At 35.7% G+C, this 19,395-nt stretch overlaps 1 protein-coding gene across 1 annotated transcript; it reads right to left on the minus strand.

Moving 5' to 3' along the window:
* Positions 1 to 3,382: 3,382 nt before the first annotated feature.
* On the minus strand, positions 3,383 to 15,451 carry LOC132554214 (uncharacterized). The gene is made up of 10 exons (XM_060218521.1): positions 15,408 to 15,451; positions 14,965 to 15,180; positions 12,593 to 12,677; positions 11,141 to 11,238; positions 10,575 to 10,721; positions 9,860 to 9,994; positions 8,296 to 8,432; positions 6,773 to 7,008; positions 5,419 to 5,508; positions 3,383 to 3,789 (listed from the first exon to the last, which is right to left on the minus strand). The coding sequence occupies exons 2-10, from the start codon at positions 15,167 to 15,169 to the stop codon at positions 3,402 to 3,404; spliced, it is 1,521 nt and encodes a 506-aa protein (XP_060074504.1). The 5' UTR covers positions 15,170 to 15,180; positions 15,408 to 15,451; the 3' UTR covers positions 3,383 to 3,401.
* Between the last annotated feature and the right edge of the window lie 3,944 nt (positions 15,452 to 19,395).

Raw genomic sequence — 19,395 nt, forward strand, 5'->3', positions numbered from 1 at the left:
CAACATGAATAAGTTTCATAAACATCTGTTCATCAAAATGGTCATCAAGCACATGGTAAAGAGTGTTGTCTTTTTCAACAATTAAAAGGACGGATTTAGTGCAAAGTTTAACAATGTACATGTAGTCAATATCTGGAATAATTTTTGATTAGGAATTCAACATGTCTATACAAAGTTTGATAAATGAGATTCCATAAACAACAAAGTATGAAAATTGATCCTTATGATTTAGAGTCTCCATTTGCTGTGTTGCTAGGCAAATTTCTATTGCAAATAGGGACGTTGTAAAACAAATAGATATTGAGTAATTTTTTTCTTTTTCAAAATCTCTCCACTAAGCTTTCATCCTTGCATTTCTGAGTTAATGGGAGATAACCCATGGATTAGTCACAAATGTTTGTTTCCTAAAAACAGGGAAACAGGGAGATGAAAACCTATGGTTGAAACATCAATATTCACCCATTAACACAACGTTAAAAAAAAAAAATAATAAAAACATAAAAAACAGCCTCTCAAAATTGTCCATTAAAGGTGAATTAATCTAGTATTAACAAGAATAGGATATTTAAAGTTCAGAAGGAATAGGCATGACTTCAAACATCACCTAATATCAGGAATAATCAAGGTCTTTGTATAGTTGTTCATTGATTCTTTACATTCTATTCACAACCAGTCATTTAAGGACATGCCAGGTTTCGACTGTGGAGGAAAGTCAGAGTTCGCACCGAAAAACCAGTACCTGGTAACTGCCCCATGTAAGCCTCAATGCTTTGACCCAGAGGCGGAGAGCTACTGATAAAAACGGTCAGGCCGTTCGGTCACAGCTGGTGAACAATTTAAAAATATTTCCTTTTAACTTTGATAGTTGTATACAAAAATTTGAATTATTACAAGAAAATAAAATCTGAACGGATAGATTGACACAGGTGAATACACATATAAAATCCAACAATATGATATTGCTATTGATAAAAAAACTCATAAAAACACATCAAACATAAAATCACGGTATTATGTAAAGTTTTGGTTGAAGGTATTATGAATTAATTGACAGTTTGAAACTTTCTAATGAATGATGGCCTGATAACAAAGATTTACTGGCAAATAATAGGAAAATTGATATTTTTACTGACATTTTGTAGCAATATAACAATTGTTTCCTGCACATTTAGACATCATTTTCTAAAACAACAAGATGATACTAACACATTAACAGAATCGGAAATCAGACTTAAATTAAATGAAACTGAGGGAAAACATGAATATGAAAAAGATTTACACACAGACCCTGAAAAAGGTACAGGAGAAGATATGGTTTTTAGAAAGTGTAAGAGTCTACAGCTTTATTAACGACACCAGACCGTTTTGTTAATCTCGACCAGAGTAAGAAATGTCATGTTCCAAAATGAGAACCAGGTTAAACAGCAATTGAACCAGCTGGTATACGAGTGCCAATATTGCAAAGTGTATATTATCAGCTGATGATGAAATTCTAACAGGACAATTATTGCATAGAGTTTATAGTTTTTATACAGCTAGGTGTATCTGTATTGCTAAGGATTATCAAAGTTTTGATATATATATATTACATAGATACATAGTTGGTAATACACTTCAAACATCACAAATACGTTTGATATGTAACTTTTCAATAACATAACAAAATAATGATAATGTTAACATAAAACAATGACAACTTACACACAAAACAATGACAACTTAAACATAAAACAATGACAACTTACACACAAAACAATGACAACCTTAACATGAAACAATGACAACTTAAACATAAAACAATGACAACTTAAACATGTAACAATGACAACTTAAACATGTAACAATGATAACTTAAACATAAAACAATGACTAATTAAACATAAAACAATGACAACTTAAACATAAAACAATGACAACTTAAACATAAAAACACACAAAACAATGACAACTTAAACATGAAACAAACAATGACAACTTAAAACAATGACAACTTACACACAAAACAATGACAAATTAAACATGTAACAATGTCAACTTAAACATAAAACAATGACAACTTACACACAAAACAATGACAACTTAAACATAAAACAATGACAACTTACACACAAAACAATGACAACAAAACAATGACAACTTAAACATAAAACAATGACAACTTACACACAAAACAATGACAACTTAAACATAAAACAATGACAACTTACACACAAAACAATGACAACCTTAACATGAAACAATGACAACTTAAACATGAAACAATGACAACTTAAACATAAAACAATGACAACTTAAACATAAAACAATGACAACTTACACACAAAACAATGACAACTTAAACATAAAACAATGACAACTTAAACATAAAACAATGACAACTTACACACAAAACAATGACAACTTAAACATAAAACAATGACAACTTACACACAAAACAATGACAACTTAAATGACAACCTGAAGGAGGAACAATGGCAACAAATACTAGAAAAAATGAGATTTTTCTAATTTAATTGTAAAAGCTGCTTTAAAGGTTCATTTTTTAAATTGCAATTTCATTCTCTCCTTCAAAGTGTGTAGAGAGAGAGAGAGAGAGAGAGAGAGAGTGGAACCCCTTCAAAATACTACATAACTTTATAATGTATGATCAGTAAATAAATGAAATATCAAACTAATTCTGATTAAATCATTGTTTTTCAAACTTTGCTTCGGAACAATATTAAGTGATTCTGTTTGAGATCCACTAAAACAATAATTCAAGATTCAAAGATGTTTGACCCTCACTACAACAAATCCAGAGAAATCAATTACCTTCTATATAACACTTTCCATTATGAGGTATACAGATTCTGTATATAAAGATGTGCATTATGCAGCTGATAACGAATTGTATGGTATTATATTCACATTTTAATTTTTTTTTCATTTCACCACTAAATTAAGGAGGTAAGAGACTTTCATTAGGGATAAAATCATGAATTTTAAAAATTGACAACATTCAATTAAAACCAAACCAAATATGATTAGTACGAATTTCCAGAATTCTGATCCTTGTGAATTTTTTAATGATGTACCCATAAAATTGAAAATATGGAAAAGTTAGTGACTTACAGAAAGTATTCGTTGCATTGGGAATTTCTTAGTCTCACTTCCATTAGTGGATTTGAAGAGAGCATTTATGTACATAAATAAAATATGCCAAAATAAAACTATATATTGAATTAATAAAGCAACAAATAAACTTTTGTACAAATTGTATGCAAAAGTAAAGGAAAAAACACATTTTTATGAAGTAAGTAAAACCTTGTAAAAAAAAATTACCAAGATTAATGTTATTTGAAAAAAATATGTAACACTATTTCTAAAAGCATTAAAGGCTAGACTATACAGATAAAGCTGTACTATACTTGGGTTAGGTCTGTAATCTTTTCTTCCGAGCGATTTGTTTTCCAATGAATCTCCACACAGCGTATTGAACGACACAGCATTGCTAGTTGCACAAAAACTTTTTTCAGAATCTCGCTGATTGGGCTGAACATGTGACGCAAAGTCATGAAACAGTTCCACATGAATACTCCAAACGGATGCACAAAGCCATTGAAGGCCAACGTGAAAAGAGGTTTAGCTACATAATCCCCAACTGTACCAAATACTCCTACAATCAGTGGCTGTATGATGTACTTTATTATGTATTTTAAAAGTTCTATAATCAACAAAATCACAACACTTGTAATGATACGCAGTAATCCAAAAAATTCCTGATAAACCCGTTGTAAAACCATTTCAGCTCTGAAATAAAAATGAGAAAAACTATAGTAAAATCAGATGTTTAAAAATTTGAATCTGCAAAGTAATTTTTTTATTAAAATCAAAAACCAAAGTTTTTTTCAGTTGAAAAATTATTACAAATATAATAATGATTTCTGATCTATGATTTTTAAGACTGTTTTGTCTTCAATGAAACAGCAAAATTTTCAAATAAAATAAACAGATCTTAGACAACAATGAAAAAATTGATGTTTGAATCATATTTCAAACTCAATTCCATAAAAATTGTACAAGTAGAATAAGACCAGGTGTTCCATGATGGTGAGTGCCTTCTGCTTCGTAGACAACATCTGCCATGTTGGTTTATCCAAGTGAGAACAAGGTAGACAACAACAGAACCACAACGGATACAAATGAGAATCAAATATGTCCAAATCCATATCGCACAGAGAAATAGAATATTTCTTGATGAAATTATAATGACGACCATAAAACTTCCTCAAAGTCCCCGTGTTGTGAGTTTGTCTGTCAGTTGCTGACAGGATGCATGTAAATCATGATACTGAGAACAAACCCTTAAACATTTCATCAACTGCATCATGTTAATACTATTGGTGTCTTTGATAATTTGAAGCCTCACAAACAATACTGTATTTGTTTTACATTAAAGGGACTAAATGGTTAGATATTCATTTCATAACTGATAGAAAGCATTATTTCATTTAAATATCTGTTATAAATTGTGTACTCTCTGTTAATTATGAAATCTAAAAATTTGCATAACCATTTATCAACAATGTCAAAAAAATTAAAATTAGAAGTGACCAAACACTAATTCATATTTTCGTTTGGAAAGTGTCAACAATGTCTTTGCACATGTAATTTTATATCAAGATTAATTCAAATTCATCTATTTCACTCTGTCAAGCTTACAGCATGAAGCAAGAGGTCATTTTACAAAGTAAGAATTAAAACATGGCTGCCAAATTAAGTTTTGGCTAATTACATAATTATACATAGTAGGAAATCATATCAAAATAGCGGGTTAAAATGAGGCATCGAAAGGTCACGAGGTGAACTCGGCTATCTCCAATCAAAGCAGAGATAGGTGATAGACACAACAGCGAGTGTTGACTAGCATTAGTTTAAAGCTGATAAGCTTCATCAATTTCTCTAAGAGAGTGTGAAGAGTCTAATTTTAAGTATTTACAATGCTTGCCTGAAATCAAATGCATGGGGATTAATCAGGGCTCTCGATCTGCCAGATTTGGGGCCAATATTCGGCCCCATTCCCAATGCAAAATAGTATCTTTTTTTCCCAATTTAGGCCCCAAATTTTCCCAATTCTTAGGAAAACGCTGTTATTTTTCCCGATTCTAAGGGCCCCGGGGCCCCAGTCCCAAAATGGGGTGTGAGAGCCCTGTTAATAATGAATTCTTACCATTTAGACCCTTTAAAGATTGACATATCAATAACAAATTAATTGCATCATTAAATTTTGATGTATTTATGAAAAAAAAAATTTTTAACTGCTATTGTTTTCTCAGAATAAATGATAAGATTAGCCTTCAACTATTGAACCCATGACCCAGTAGACTGAAGAAAATATAAAATAAGACTTTTATCAAATAACTACATAAAAAAACTCACTTTTCGGCAATTCTTGGCATGAAAGCCTCATTTGCATCGTCTTCTACTTCGTAATACTGCAGACTGCCATGTCCAAAGTAATATACACTCCTGCAAAATACATCAAGAGTAAATGTAGAGCTCTTGCTGGTAGGGTTCAGAAAATCAGCAAGAAATAAATAAATAAATAAATAAATAAATAGACCATAGATGCAGATCATTAATCATAATAGGTTTGGCTATAATTGATTTGATGACATTGAGAACAAGGGCCGTCAGCGATGGATTATGCTCCCCATTTGGGACAAAATTTGAGTATGAAAATTAACAAAGGGCAATAAGAGAGTTATGATTTTTGTGCACTGCCCTCCTGCGCACTGAGACCTATCTACCTCGGAAGTTTCATGTTAATACCTCTTACAGTTTAAGAGTATTTGCTCCAGAGAAAATTTAACTGTGAAAAATAAAAAGATTAATAACTCCTAAATTATACCAAAAAAAGTGATAATTTTTGTGCACTGGTCTTCTCCTTGTTAAGATCTATCTACATATGAAGTTTAATGTTGATATCTTACATAGTTTTAGAGTAATGCTCTGGACAAAATTATGACGATGGACAGACAGACAGACAAGCCGTGAATATATGCTCCCCCTTCTGGGAGCATGAAAATGTAGAAATATGGATAAATAAGACACAATTCAAAGTAATAAAACAAAACTTAATTCAAAAGACATGAATTAACTATCTTCAGCAACTTTCTTTAACATTAGAAATGGAAGGTGAATTGAAAATGTTTTAGTATCAAAATTTCCCTATTGGTCCCCCTTGTTCAGATAACAGTAAAACCTCTTTGACAAATGATCCCTAGTACTTGGTGATAATATTAAATTCTTTGATTTTATTGTAGTGGTTGACACAACAAAATACATGTACATCACATCAAGACACAAACTAACACAAATACTGGATTAAATTGAGCAGCTGAGAATTCCACATTTGGGGGCCCCACTGCATTTCTGTATTTATAACTGAACATAGAGATACAGGTATCATTTGTACATCATTTTATGAATAAGTAACATCAATCAAGATTTGGGCTTATTGCCATATACATCTATGAATCTATATGACACATGATTTATCAAATTAAAATCCTTTCATTCTTTCATCAAAACAGAAGAATAAGCTTTTGTGTATAAGTAATAAAATTGAAACATTCCATGTCACATGAGGTCAAAATTCCTTCATTCATACTTGGGAAAAAGCCTTGAAAATGCTAAACCCCTATTGCTTCTTTCATGCTATATCCTGTCAAACCCACATATCAATCCCCCTCCCCCACTACCACACCCCCAACTATGTTGGCTGTCTTACCTTCCATCATCATCTTTAACAATGAAAGGTGGGTCGATGTATGCTGGTGTTTCCATTGCCAAGTCTTTACTGGGTGATGCTACCTCAATTCTCGTCTCCCCCTCAGGCTTTCCGTGTACAACTTGTGGCTCTATGACCTGACCTTGACCTATGGCTAGTGACACATCACGGTGGGAACGAGGTGTTTCTGCTTTCAACGGGATTCTGTGTTCCCTTGGCACAGCTGTAACTGGCTCCTAGTAAATCCAAAAGCTCTTATTTGAAAGATGTTAATCAACAAAAGAGGGCACATCCTTCTCACCAAGAGAGTACATTTCAGACCTAATTTGGGCAAAATCAATTAATTCCTATAGGAGCATTTTGATTTTTAAAAATTTGCTGTTTTATCCCTATTGGACCCTACCTCTCCTGCTCCAGAGGGCAGAGACCATTTATACCAAAACTGATTCCACTCCACCCCAGGATACTTCCGACTACATTTGGAAAATATCCACTCATTCCTACAAGAGCAGTAGGATTTTAAAGATTTTTTTCTATTTCCCATATTGCCTCACCCCTCTGCCCCAGGGGGCCCAGACACACCGTTTACATAAAACTGATTCCCTCTTCAAATAAAATGTTTCCAACTAAACTTGGACAAAATGCAGTTATTTCTACAGGAGGAGTATGATTCTATATAATCTGCTCTATGACCCCTTTTGGGCACCGTCCATTTCACCTCAGGGGGCAGAGACCTTCCATTTATACAAAAGTTGTTCCACTTCCCTAGAGGTGCTTCTGACTAAATTTGGTTAAAATCGTGTAATAGGTTTATAACTAATATCATGATTTGTCTGAAAAAAATTGGTGGATGGACAGATGGACGGATGGATGGATGGATGGATGGATGGATGGATGCTGCAGTTTACCACAAGATCAAATTAAATTGATAAGAGTACACTGAAATGTCTATTAAGTAAAATATAGAGACATCATATCAATATGCCTGAAAGTCAAAGACAACAACATGTGACTTTTGTTGTCATGGTTACACTTTTTCCAGGATTTTTGAGATTTTGCTCATTTTCAGGACTGAATAAAATTACCAAAACAAAATGCTTTAAAAATGAAAATTTCTGAGAAAAACGTTGTCGTACATTTCATGAATTCCTAAAGAAATAAAACATTTCTTCTTCAAGCTATTAATAAAACTGTTATAATCTCTGCCATCAAAAAGACAATAAAAACCCCTTGCTGAACTGTTGGCCAAAAGACAATTTCAATTTTGTCACCAGATTCATCGAAAGACTACCCATAATCCTTCATCTTGAAAATATTGCATACAAATTATTTTTTTGTGCAGGCAGTGTTCTCAGTAGGATATGAAGCACGTGGTTGGTATTAGGAGATAGCCAGCTAATATATACTTGTTTTAGTATCAATTTTTATACCTGGTAAAAAATAGCCAGTTCAGAGTTGATAGCTTTGTTACTTTTGCCGACAATCAACACTGGCAGGTTTTACCATGAGTTTCTAAGACATACCGACTTCCTCGCTTTATTCCGACCAGCTGCTGAATCCTTCTTTCGGCCACGTCCTCCGCTTGCCCAGCTTTTCCATGTTGCCTCTGATCTGTTAGTCATCTGACCCTCGTCTGGTTTTTCTGTGGATGTTGCTAAAGCTATACAAAAATGAATCACATATATATATTTGTTTCTGAATGAATTTCAAATTTAGATTTTAAGCCAGCTGAAAATATCACAGAAATTATTTTTAGAGGCCAGGGAAGACAGAAAGCTGAAGGATAAATAAATTTCAAATTTTAAGGGATAGATTTATCTATCACAACTCCCAAGGATGTTCATCCTTTTATAAGCTGTACACTTCATGCAATTTTTAAAATGTACTTCATTTATTTTGCAACAATTGCAAAACAAGCTATCAGTTTATATTAATCACTTATTTTGCATATTGGTGGGTGGATGGGGGAAAGGGGGATTTGGAGCCGGATCTTAATATGAGGGAAAACAGAAGTACCTGGGGAAAAGCCAAGGTATCAGGCAGGTGACCCCATACCTTGTCACATCCATTCCGTGAATCAAACTCTGAATGGCTAGTTGAAAGGTGAATGTGTTACCATTGCGCTACCTGACTACCAAATTTTTAGTAGAAATATATGTGTAGTTGGTTTTAGGCAACTAATCAATACCTTTAATATGTATCAGTTCCTTACTTTGAGATAAATCAACTTCCAATAAAATATTGTAAAACGTTTTATCTACATTTTATTTATAAGTAAATATTTCATGTCATTCAAGGATAAACAAAATCACCAATATTAACAAACCCAAGGTACCTGACCCAGGGTTTTCCATAAAAGCCGGTCGCTGGCCAATTTGATTGGCTACTTTGATCATTTGGCCGCCTACACCAATCCAGTTCCGTAATAATGTTCCGTACACGACTACACGTACACGGCAGACCAGCCTCCTACTTTCACTACACAGCCTACTACTAACAAAATTATGGAAAACCCATTATTAGTAATTCCAACGGACATGACAAAGAAATAATCCATAACTTTGTCAAAATAAGAGTTTCTCAGAACTGTATGTGTCGCCTGCATAAAGTGTCACGGTCACCCAGAAATTGAACTGGATGTGCAACGATCAACCATAAAATTGTAATACCAAATTTCATTTCTTTAACTTGAGAAGTATAACCAAAGAAAGTCAAGAAAATGATATTCCCAGAGAATTTTCTATGTCAAAGGGGCATAACTCAGCCAAGAAGGGTCACGACAACGACGACGCCGACGACGCATGATGACAGACAAAGTGATCCCTAAGTGTCCGCCAGCTCTGCAGCACACAAATATATCCCTTCTTTAATTACTGCTCTGTTTACCCCTAAAAAATTTGAACCACCAGACAAATCAACTTCATAGAACATTGCAAAGAATTTCCTTTCTAAGAAGATAAACCACCGTTTCCAGTTAAATACAGATTATAACCATTTAACCACATTTCTGACTTGAGCAAGTTTAAATGTACTTTTGACACTAAGTTAAGTTTTCCAGTCACCCTCTAAGACTTGGTGTCAACCTACCTTGTTCAGCTTCTCGCTGTAATCTAAGCCTTAAGTCTTCAGCCTGTTGTTCTTTTTGTTTTTCCTGTCGAAAGTTTTCACGGAGTTCTCTCAAAGTCCTTTCATCTTGATCGGAATCATCCCAAGATCCCATACCTGTGACAAAATGGCACAACTACAAGCACTGTATCTATAGAAATATTTTCCAAAACAAATCTATCATTAGAAAAAATTGTCTTCATGACCTGTGGTATCAGAACCCTTTGTTTTGACAAATAAAAACTTAATACAGATAAACCATATCAAAGATTTTTTCCACCAGTGTCTATTTTTCACTATTTTTGCACAGTGAATATGGAACTGGCACATTTCAGTCACAGTACAAAGATAATGATCCAGCTCTTCAATAGAAAAAAATATGACATGGTTGAATGAGTTATTCTTGTTTTTACATCAAATGTTGAAATTAGCACATAGCAAAATAGACATGTTATTCGGTATTGTAAACCTTAGAGAAATCCATGGCGAAAAGAGAAACTTCTAGGGAGGGAGGGAGGGAAGGAAAGGAGGAAGGAAGGAAGGAAGGGCGAAAAGAGAAACTTCTAGGGAGGGAGGGAGGGAAGGAAAGGAGGAAGGAAGGAAGGAAGGAAGGAAGGAAAGAAGGAAGGAAGGAAGGAAGGAAGGAAAGGAGGAAGGAAGGAAGGAAGGAAGGATAAGTACTACTTACTATTAACGCTTTCTGAAGGTTTTTCCACTGGATGTTTCCCACCAAGATGTGGAGACGGACTTGGTGCCCTGTCAACTGCTACAGTATCATATAAATTCTCCCTCCTATCATGTCGCTGTGGTTGAGTTGTCTGCCCTTTGTCTGGGGTAATAGCACCTGTACAAGAGAAATACAAAGATTACAAACAGATGATACATATTGTAAATAATATATTTTTGCAGAGACCTTTTTACTTTTCATTTTTTTCCCCTAAAAATTAATATTGATTCATGGATAAATAGTATTCGGGAAATAAAATAATTTGAAAGTCAATTTCAAACTGTTTAACATTTGGCTTATTATACCTATAAAATCAACAAAAATCCAATCGAACAAAAATTATGACTTTATAATACTTGTGGCAACGGCAGTACAATTAAATTGTACTTTTAAACATTTTGCTTTTTGATAAAATTTAAACCTGATTTCAATGAAGTAGTTGATTCATTATTTTGGAAAAATAATTATCATAACTTAAATATGGCCCGAATTAAATCACAATTCATAGGAACAGAATACTGAAATCTAAATTTTACCATTCAAAGCTCCTCTGAAATTGTAAGGAGGGGGGTCTCCATCCCGTTCCCCAAGAGCAGATCTAGATCCTTTAGGAGTTCCCTGATTTGATCTGTTACTGAAAAGCATGAGAGGAAAGGTCATTAGAGTACACCATCAATCCATCCATTGACAGCTCGTTGAAACAAGAGGCCCAAGAGCCTAAACGGTCACTTGAGTCACTATGCTTCTTGTAACATGCCATAGAAATTATTTTATTAAAACAGTAATATAACTTTAGCTATATTGTACACATAATGAAAATACAATTTGTGTATACATTACCTGCTGTCCCATGATAAGGCTTCTAACCAAGTTTGAATAAAAAGAAACACTCAAAATTTGAGTTTTCCTATATAAAATTTTCACTGCAGTAGAACATCTTTGAAATTTCAGTCAATTTGACCCATTTTTGATGCCACCTATCAGCCCTTGGGGATCAGTCAAGGTCAATATGTGCATTTCATCAAACTGTCTGCTTATATTAATATAAAAAAAAATTCTATCCAAGTTTGAAATATTTCTGGAAAAAAAAACAGACAAATTATGCTCAGAAATGTAATTTTATCCCCCTTCCTTTGAGGAAATGTGAGACCCTGGAGTCATGAAATTTACAATTTGGTAAAGCATCTGAAGGCCTTTCCATCCATAAAGAGTACTTGAATATTTTTGAAGTTTCAATCAATTTGATGCTTTTTGGCCTTGCCTCTCAGGACCCTGGGGTTGGGGATGATATGATTTACAGCTAAAGTGCACCTTTAGCCATGAAAGATTTTTGTAAAATTTAACTGAAATCGGTTCAGGAGTTTTCCAGAAGAAGGCAAAAATTTTCAAAGTTTATGACTCCCTAAGCCAGACAAAATACATGAACTATGAATGGTAGCTTTCCAGTCAAATTTATCAGTTACACAAGAGGATGTCTGTCTTTAAATATGTGTAATCCAAATAAAAATCTTTCCCTCATTTACCTGTGTTTTGTCATGATAGTCACCAAAATGATGTGATATAAAGCATTTCTCATATTGAAATAAGTGCATTATCAGAAGTTGGATTACACAGAATGTATAAGAGGACAAATCTGTGTTTCAAGAAAATATACAAGTGATATCAATTAACAGGAAACTGACATCAACCAAAGTGAAATTAGTATAAGTTGATCCACCATGTTTATAAATCCTGGCTGTATAGTTCTTTTGAAAATTTGTTTGCAAACAATAGGCCTTCCATCCTGTGGATATCCAAAGTCATGCTGTGTCTACCTCTAGTATTTTGTGACTACTTTACAGCACACACTTAAAAAGTTATCAATCTATTTTATTTTTGTTACCTAATCCTCTCAAACAAGAGACAATAACAAAATATAAACTTAATAATTGAATTAACTTCAAGAATGAATAAAAGAATAAATCTTGGAAAGAACCGCTGTGCTATACCCATTTTTCACTTTATGAGGTGTTGAGTACAGATTGCTTTTAACTGATGCATCTTCTTCATCTCTGGCGGCAGGTACGGGCTGGTCTGAAAACAAAATCATCAAAAATAAAAGAAAATGTGTTTACTGGTTAAAAAAAAATATATAACAACGATAAAAACACCTCATATTAGTACCACATCTCTCTGGCAATAAACCCATGTCTGTTAATAGGGCCATAAGAATCTATTTGTGTTTCTGTATAAATGTAATATGATCACTGTCCATGGTAATTCTCTTAGATCTGAATTTGGATTGGTCGTCTTGGTTCATTGTAGCATAGATGTGTTTTCTATACAAAGATGATCAGATAGCTCAATGGTTAGAAATGGTTTGCAAATTCGAATTTCTCCAAGAGATGGTTTTAATGATTCCGACATTCTGTCAATATTTTCGTACATCACTTGATAATACAAAAATGTAACCCTGGTAAAATACTAGCCGCAATGTACCATTCGGCTAGAGAGAACTTCTCTTTAGCTTCATTGGTTGAGCGTCAGACTAGTAAGCCAAGGGTCCCAGGTTTGATTCCTAGTGGAGGCATTGAGATGAAAAACGACCTCTGTTACAAAAATCAATAGAAAATCACAACAATTCAGGCTCTCAAAGATGTTGGGATTTATTTTCCAATCACACACAATTAAAAAAAAAAAAAAATTGTACAACTTATTCATCCCCCAGACCACATACCCTGTAAACTTTTCTCAGGGCATCCCTTCCATACACAAAATCTCTAGTATTATTTTCTCCGCACTGTAACACCCAAAACATTTTGATAGACAGATAGATATCTTGTGCAGAGAGTACAGGTCACCTTATCATGCTGTCCGAAGTAATGGGAATTTCATGCACTTTAGTCAAGCAATAGAGAGTCCACTTCGAGAGTGTCGTTATAGCTAATTTGAGTCCCAACTGGGGCAGAGCATGTTTTTATTTACCCTTCAAATTACATTTTTGTTGCTGTTGACAATAGAATTTTTAAAGAAATAATTACTTACTTTAAGATATCAAGCCTGAATTTTGGTTGTCTTTGGGGTAAAATAACTTGTGAGGGAAGGACTAGTATAGAAGGAGATAGTACATGTCCCCTTACAACTGTGCACTCACTAGTTCCAACTGTTGCAGACCTATTCCAGAGAGGCTGTGAGCTCCATTCCCAACTGAATTTATTTCACAATATGGCCAAATTCTCCAAATATATTTATTTACTCCTAAAAACGTTTGACTGAATTGATAATTTTTCCCCAATAATAAAATAAAAAGGCCTAACCCTAAATCTGTAGAAAAAAGCCATGTAATGGGAATTTCCTTTTAGTCAAATGGTAGAGTGTACAAGGATATCTTTCATTAACCCTTCCTACTACACTCAGGGCTCTCACACCCCATTTTGGGACTGGGGCCCAGGGCCCTTAGAATTGGGGAAAATAATGGTGTTTTCCTTAGAATTGGGAAAACTTGGGGTCTGAATTGGGAAAAAAAGACACTATTTTGCATTGGGAATGGGCCGAATATCGGCCCCAAATCTGGCAGATCGAGAGCCCTGACACTTGTATACATTTGTCAAAAAAAAAAGAACACAAAAGAGAGGGTGAAGAGGAACCATGATAAGGCATTTGGTTAGTGCATTAGTCTATATATTTCCTCAGGTAAAGATCCAATAAGCATGGTTCAATGCTTGATGTCCCTATATATCATGGTTTGTTTTATCAGAATGCCAAGAAACAGACCTGTGCTGTTGTGGTAGTGTCCTTGGCAACAACCCTTTACCCTCCTTTAAGGAGATCCTACCACAAAACGACCCTGGCTGTTGAAAAGGCAATAAACCCAGCAAACAGAGAAATTGCTGGTGAGTACATTTATCCGACATTATCGTGCCAGCTTTGACAAGATCCAGGTCATCCTTTTTCAAAATTTATTGCAGAAGAGTAAGTCCAACATTTTTTAGAGATTAACAAAAGGCCCTCCCCTTTTTTTAAATTCTGACTTAAATTAGTCTACCCTAGTCCAAATGTTTTTTTTTTTCTATCTGCGTTTCATTCTATTTTTACCAACACCAACACGACACCAACTCACCGCCCCTCTTAAAGAGAGAGAGAGAGAGAAGGAAAGGGGATGTGGATACATGTGGATCCATTTTGACTAATCCCTTTTGGGATTCCTCCATGGAACTCATTTATATCAGGCGTTTGACAATGTCCCTTATTGACGAGGTACAATGTCACACGTCCAATATGAATGAGTCTCAAGGAGAAATCTCAAAAGGGATTATCTTTGGACTACCCCTTCCCATTCTCAAAATGACATAAGTACACGTATGTTATAAAATGAACCTACTGGATGGTACAGGAAGTCTTTCTTTTGGCTTTGGCTTTTCTGCTATGGATCTGACAGATTCATTCCTACTGAAGTCATCATTGTCTTCTTCCTCCGTCATTAGCATAGGAGGAGGTTGATGTGGTCCTGTTTGACGCGGGGACGTGAAGTCTAACGTACTGTCCCAATCACTATCACTGTCTCCGCCATCATGCTGGGAATGCATGTCTGCAAATCCTGAAGGAAAACAAAAGACATTCAGATATCTGCAGTATATATAGACTATACAACCATTAAGTAATTTCATAAATTTTCAAAATAGACAATATAATGTTTATTTTATTCGAGAAAATGCTTCGTGTATAGTACAGTAATATTAGAAATGTTCAGCAGATTTTAAGATGATGGGTGAAATAACTTTAAAAGACAATCGATATATATATATGAATGTGCATATTACAAACCACTTTTCTGCAAGCTTGATACTGGAACTATATTTAAAACAAAATTAACGGAAGTTATTTACACAGAGAGAAGATTTAACATGACAGTCATGTCAAAACAAGCGTCTGTGTTGCCAATAAAACAATCAACTTCCGGGTAGATAACTCTTGAGAACTGCTAACATAGGTAGCAAACCACAAAATTGATTGCTGCATCATATTAGATCAAAGAACTATTAGGAGATGATGAATACTGATGATGATGATGATGATGATGATGATGATGAAGATGATGGTAATAAAATGATGGACGTCCGGGATGGTTCGATTCCCCGTACAAACACGGAAAAGAAAATGCACCTGCTCGACTGTACGCTAATCCTGAAATGATAACGTCTTTTTGCAGAAACGTCAAACGACAAGGGGGAAAAGGAAAAGATTTTGACCATCAATATTTTGAAATTTGGAAATCTGTAATCGAAATATGTTGATGAAAGTTAAATAATGATTTTCTGTAAACAAAAATATGAAGAAATCCGGATTTTTAATAAAAACATTTGCAAAAGCAAGATGTTGACTTATCGAACAAGCGAAAAACTCATATCATCTTAATTGCGTTGTGCAACTTGGAAATCGTAAACAGTACTATTCAATGGACTTACCTGTTAAAATGTTTGACTCCGTTGTTGAGACCGAAACCGTTAGTAGTGTCTCGTCATCAGGTGTGTATGATTTCACGACAACGCAATTCTTCGATTTGGAAACTAATGAAAGTGACAATCATCAGGGGACCCACTTGATAATTATTTGCATGTTTCTGAAGTTGTTTATGAAGACTAGAAAACAGAATATTTACTTGCGAAAACTGAAGATAAAGTGCTTCATTTTGATGCGAACATGTTCTACCGATATGAGATACATCCCACTCTGAATGTTCTGCATCACATGCGATGGGCCTCCTGTATGTTGTTCAGTGAGATAGCCCCCAGCTACTAAAAATAGACTCCACCTCTAAATAAACCAGACTGTTCATGGGAACCCAGCAAACAAATCAACACGAGAACAGAATCATAATCCAACCTCAATAACACTGAGACACAATATGAATAAAAAAAATATTTACAATGAAACACACGGAAAAATGCAAGGTGAATGATTTGATAATTCAATATAGCGAATAGAAAATATCGATACTTATTGATAATAGTAAAAAGAGAAGAAAAACGAATTCATAAAAGGACCAAAGACTTTTGTAGAAGAAATATTGGTATGTATCTGTAATATTTCTATACTATTGTAACGTGTTTGAGTTCGTTACCAGGTCATTCCCTGGGTTGGGGTATTTACAGTAGCAAATATATACAGAAAAGCTGGTTTACCTTAACCAATGTACCTTAAACATGTATGACAAAGAACACCCGGTTCCTGTAGACCTAGCAATTATATCTAACTAGAATTACATATATAAAACAACTCGGTAACTCCTACAGAATATGATACTACCTGTATCAGTACTCTAGTTCCCTACGTACTTCGTATGCTATGTAGTTAACACCCTGTTCTACATTCCCCTGTACTCTGTACAGTGTACCTTGTACTGTGATCCAGCCCCCTGTACGGTGCACGATGTGCTCCAGTACCCTGTACTATATATCAGTACCCTGTACTGTGTAAATATACCCTGTACTGTGTTCCGGCACCCTGTACTCTGTACTATGTGCTCCAGTACCCTGTACTGTATATCAGCACCATGACCTGTGTGTACCAATACCATGTACTGTATTCCAGCACCCTGTACAATGTACCATATGCTCCAGTACCCTGTACTGTGTAGTGTGTATCAGTACCCTGTACTGTGTTCCGGCACCCTGTACTGTTTATCAGTACCCTGTACTGTGTGTACCAATACCCTGTACTGTATTCCAGCACCTTGTACCGTGTACCATGTGCTCCAGTACCCTGTACTGTGTAGTGTGTATCAGTACCCTGTACTGTGTTCCGGCACCCTGTACTGTGTATCAGTACCCTGTACTGTGTGTACCAATACCCTGTACTGTATTCCAGCACCTTGTACCGTGTACCATGTGCTCCAGTACCCTGTTCTGTGCTCCAGGACCCTGTACTGTGTAGTGTGTATCAGTACCCTGTACTGTGTTCCGGCACCCTGTACTGAGTATCAGTACCCTGTACTGTGTGTACCAATACCCTGTACTGTATTCCAGCACCCTGTACTCTGTACGATGTGCTCCAGTACCATGTACTGTGTATCAGTACCCCGTACTGTGTTCCAGCACCCTATACGGTGTATAGTGTGCTCCAGTACCATGTACTGTGTGTCAGTACCCTGTGCTGTGTACGAGAGAATGTTTTCTCTTGTTAGAAGCCCTCTTTATGTGCAAATTTATCCTTTGCTGTTGTTAGTCTTGCCTGTTCGAAAGCTGGAGCTGGAATCGAGCTGGAGAGCTTGGATCTCCTCTTTATATACCCAGCATCAGCCAATCAGAATTCAACCAATCAGAAGGCAGCATTGCAATTGCTTGATGCAAGTACTAACATGTAAGTCTTCAACTGAACCAGTACTATTCATTTTCTCAACCGAACCATGGTTATTCAAATGGATAATAATTGACCCCTTTTTGTCACATTGCCCACGCCTCCGAGGTAAATGCGTCCCGTATTTCTTTATTCTGATATAAATACAACATAAACAACTAATTCATGCTTCAAAACTTTATGCTCGGTTACTTTACCAACATAAAGAAACAAAAAATGTCATCTTCTCCATGACTCGATGAAATTGTCAGATTTTTTTCTTTAGAATTCCTCCCACTCGGATATCTCCGACGACACAACTAGTGCACCATCCACATATCTCATGGTCATCGTCTTGTTGGTCCTTTTACGAGGTGGAGCTTCTGTTTGGGTAGATATATCAACCATTCGAACACCCGTGTTGGCACCGTCAGCACCACTAGTGTGCACTGAACCTGAAACATGACCAGCTGGACCCTTGTCGTTCACAGACGTCTCCTTGCCGCTTTGTGGAATGGAACACATCATTGATGCAAGTGCTTTCCCTAGCAGAAATCCTTCACTCGCATTACTAAGCTTTGGTCGTTTTAGTGCCGGTACCGGGTTAGGACGTGTGGGCCTAGAGTAGGTCCTTCCTTCTTCTATGTCATTGGTCTCAGGATCACTTACTCCGCCTGTAAATTGGGATAACGACCCCGGATCGGCCATGACCAAATCACTCCCTTCCCCTGTGTCATCTCTTAGTGTCGGTGACGAACCATGCTTCCGTGCAACATGACGATTCAGGAGATTTTGTTTTGCCGTGGCGAAGTCACATAGTGGGCATTCAAATTCTTTCTTTTCACGGGTTGCTGCTTCACAGGCGAGCAAATACGCTTGCCATGCTTCCTGTGTTACGTACCTGGTGAAGCACAGTGGACACAGTGAACTTGATCAAATCATTCACCTGTAGAAACATACTTTTATACAAATTATTTTCAAAGAAACATTGACATGATTTCGTGTTCACCAATAACCTGTACTATCTCCTGTACTATCACCTATACTATCTATGTTTTCCCTACAGAACAAAGTCAGTGAGCCAGCCAGGTTTTCTAACATTTCTCCCTGACATTGTATACTTAGCGACATCATCTATGCTGGGACAAAACCCCGACCCTTCTTCAAACTATCAAAGGCGCTCTAACAATCGTCTGTCCAAACACACTCAGTCCCTTTCTCAGTGAGTTGTATGAGGGGCCTAGCTACCATTGAAAACCTTTCAATGAACCGTCTGTAAAAACTACAAAGACCTCAGAACGACCTTACCCCGGTGACGTCTATTGGAATTGGCCACTCATTCACTGACCTCACTTTGTCTGGATCAGTCACTTTGATATCACATATCCCAAGAAATGAACACTGTGCTTGAAAAGGTGACACTTCTTTGCCTTTAGTTTTAACCCAGCACCTTGGATTCTTGAAAACACCTTATCTA

This window comes from Ylistrum balloti, unplaced genomic scaffold (genome assembly GCF_031769215.1).
Source record: "Ylistrum balloti isolate Yb309-2 unplaced genomic scaffold, AGI_CSIRO_Ybal_v1 Utg370386, whole genome shotgun sequence".
Lineage (NCBI taxonomy): Eukaryota > Metazoa > Mollusca > Bivalvia > Pectinida > Pectinidae > Ylistrum > Ylistrum balloti.

What these genes read in the sequence shown, in the direction of transcription:
- LOC132554214 (XM_060218521.1), bottom strand. Translation starts at nt 15,169, where the DNA reads ATGCATTCCCAGCATGATGGCGGAGACAGTGATAGTGATTGGGACAGT. An exon ending in AGTGGAAAAACCTTCAGAAA is followed by an intron (nt 9,995 to 10,574) that starts GCGTTAATAGTA and finishes ATTTTGTCACAG; the next exon opens with GTATGGGATCTTGGGATGAT. An exon ending in GGAATAAAGCGAGGAAGTCG is followed by an intron (nt 7,009 to 8,295) that starts GTATGTCTTAGA and finishes TGGATTTACTAG; the next exon opens with GAGCCAGTTACAGCTGTGCC.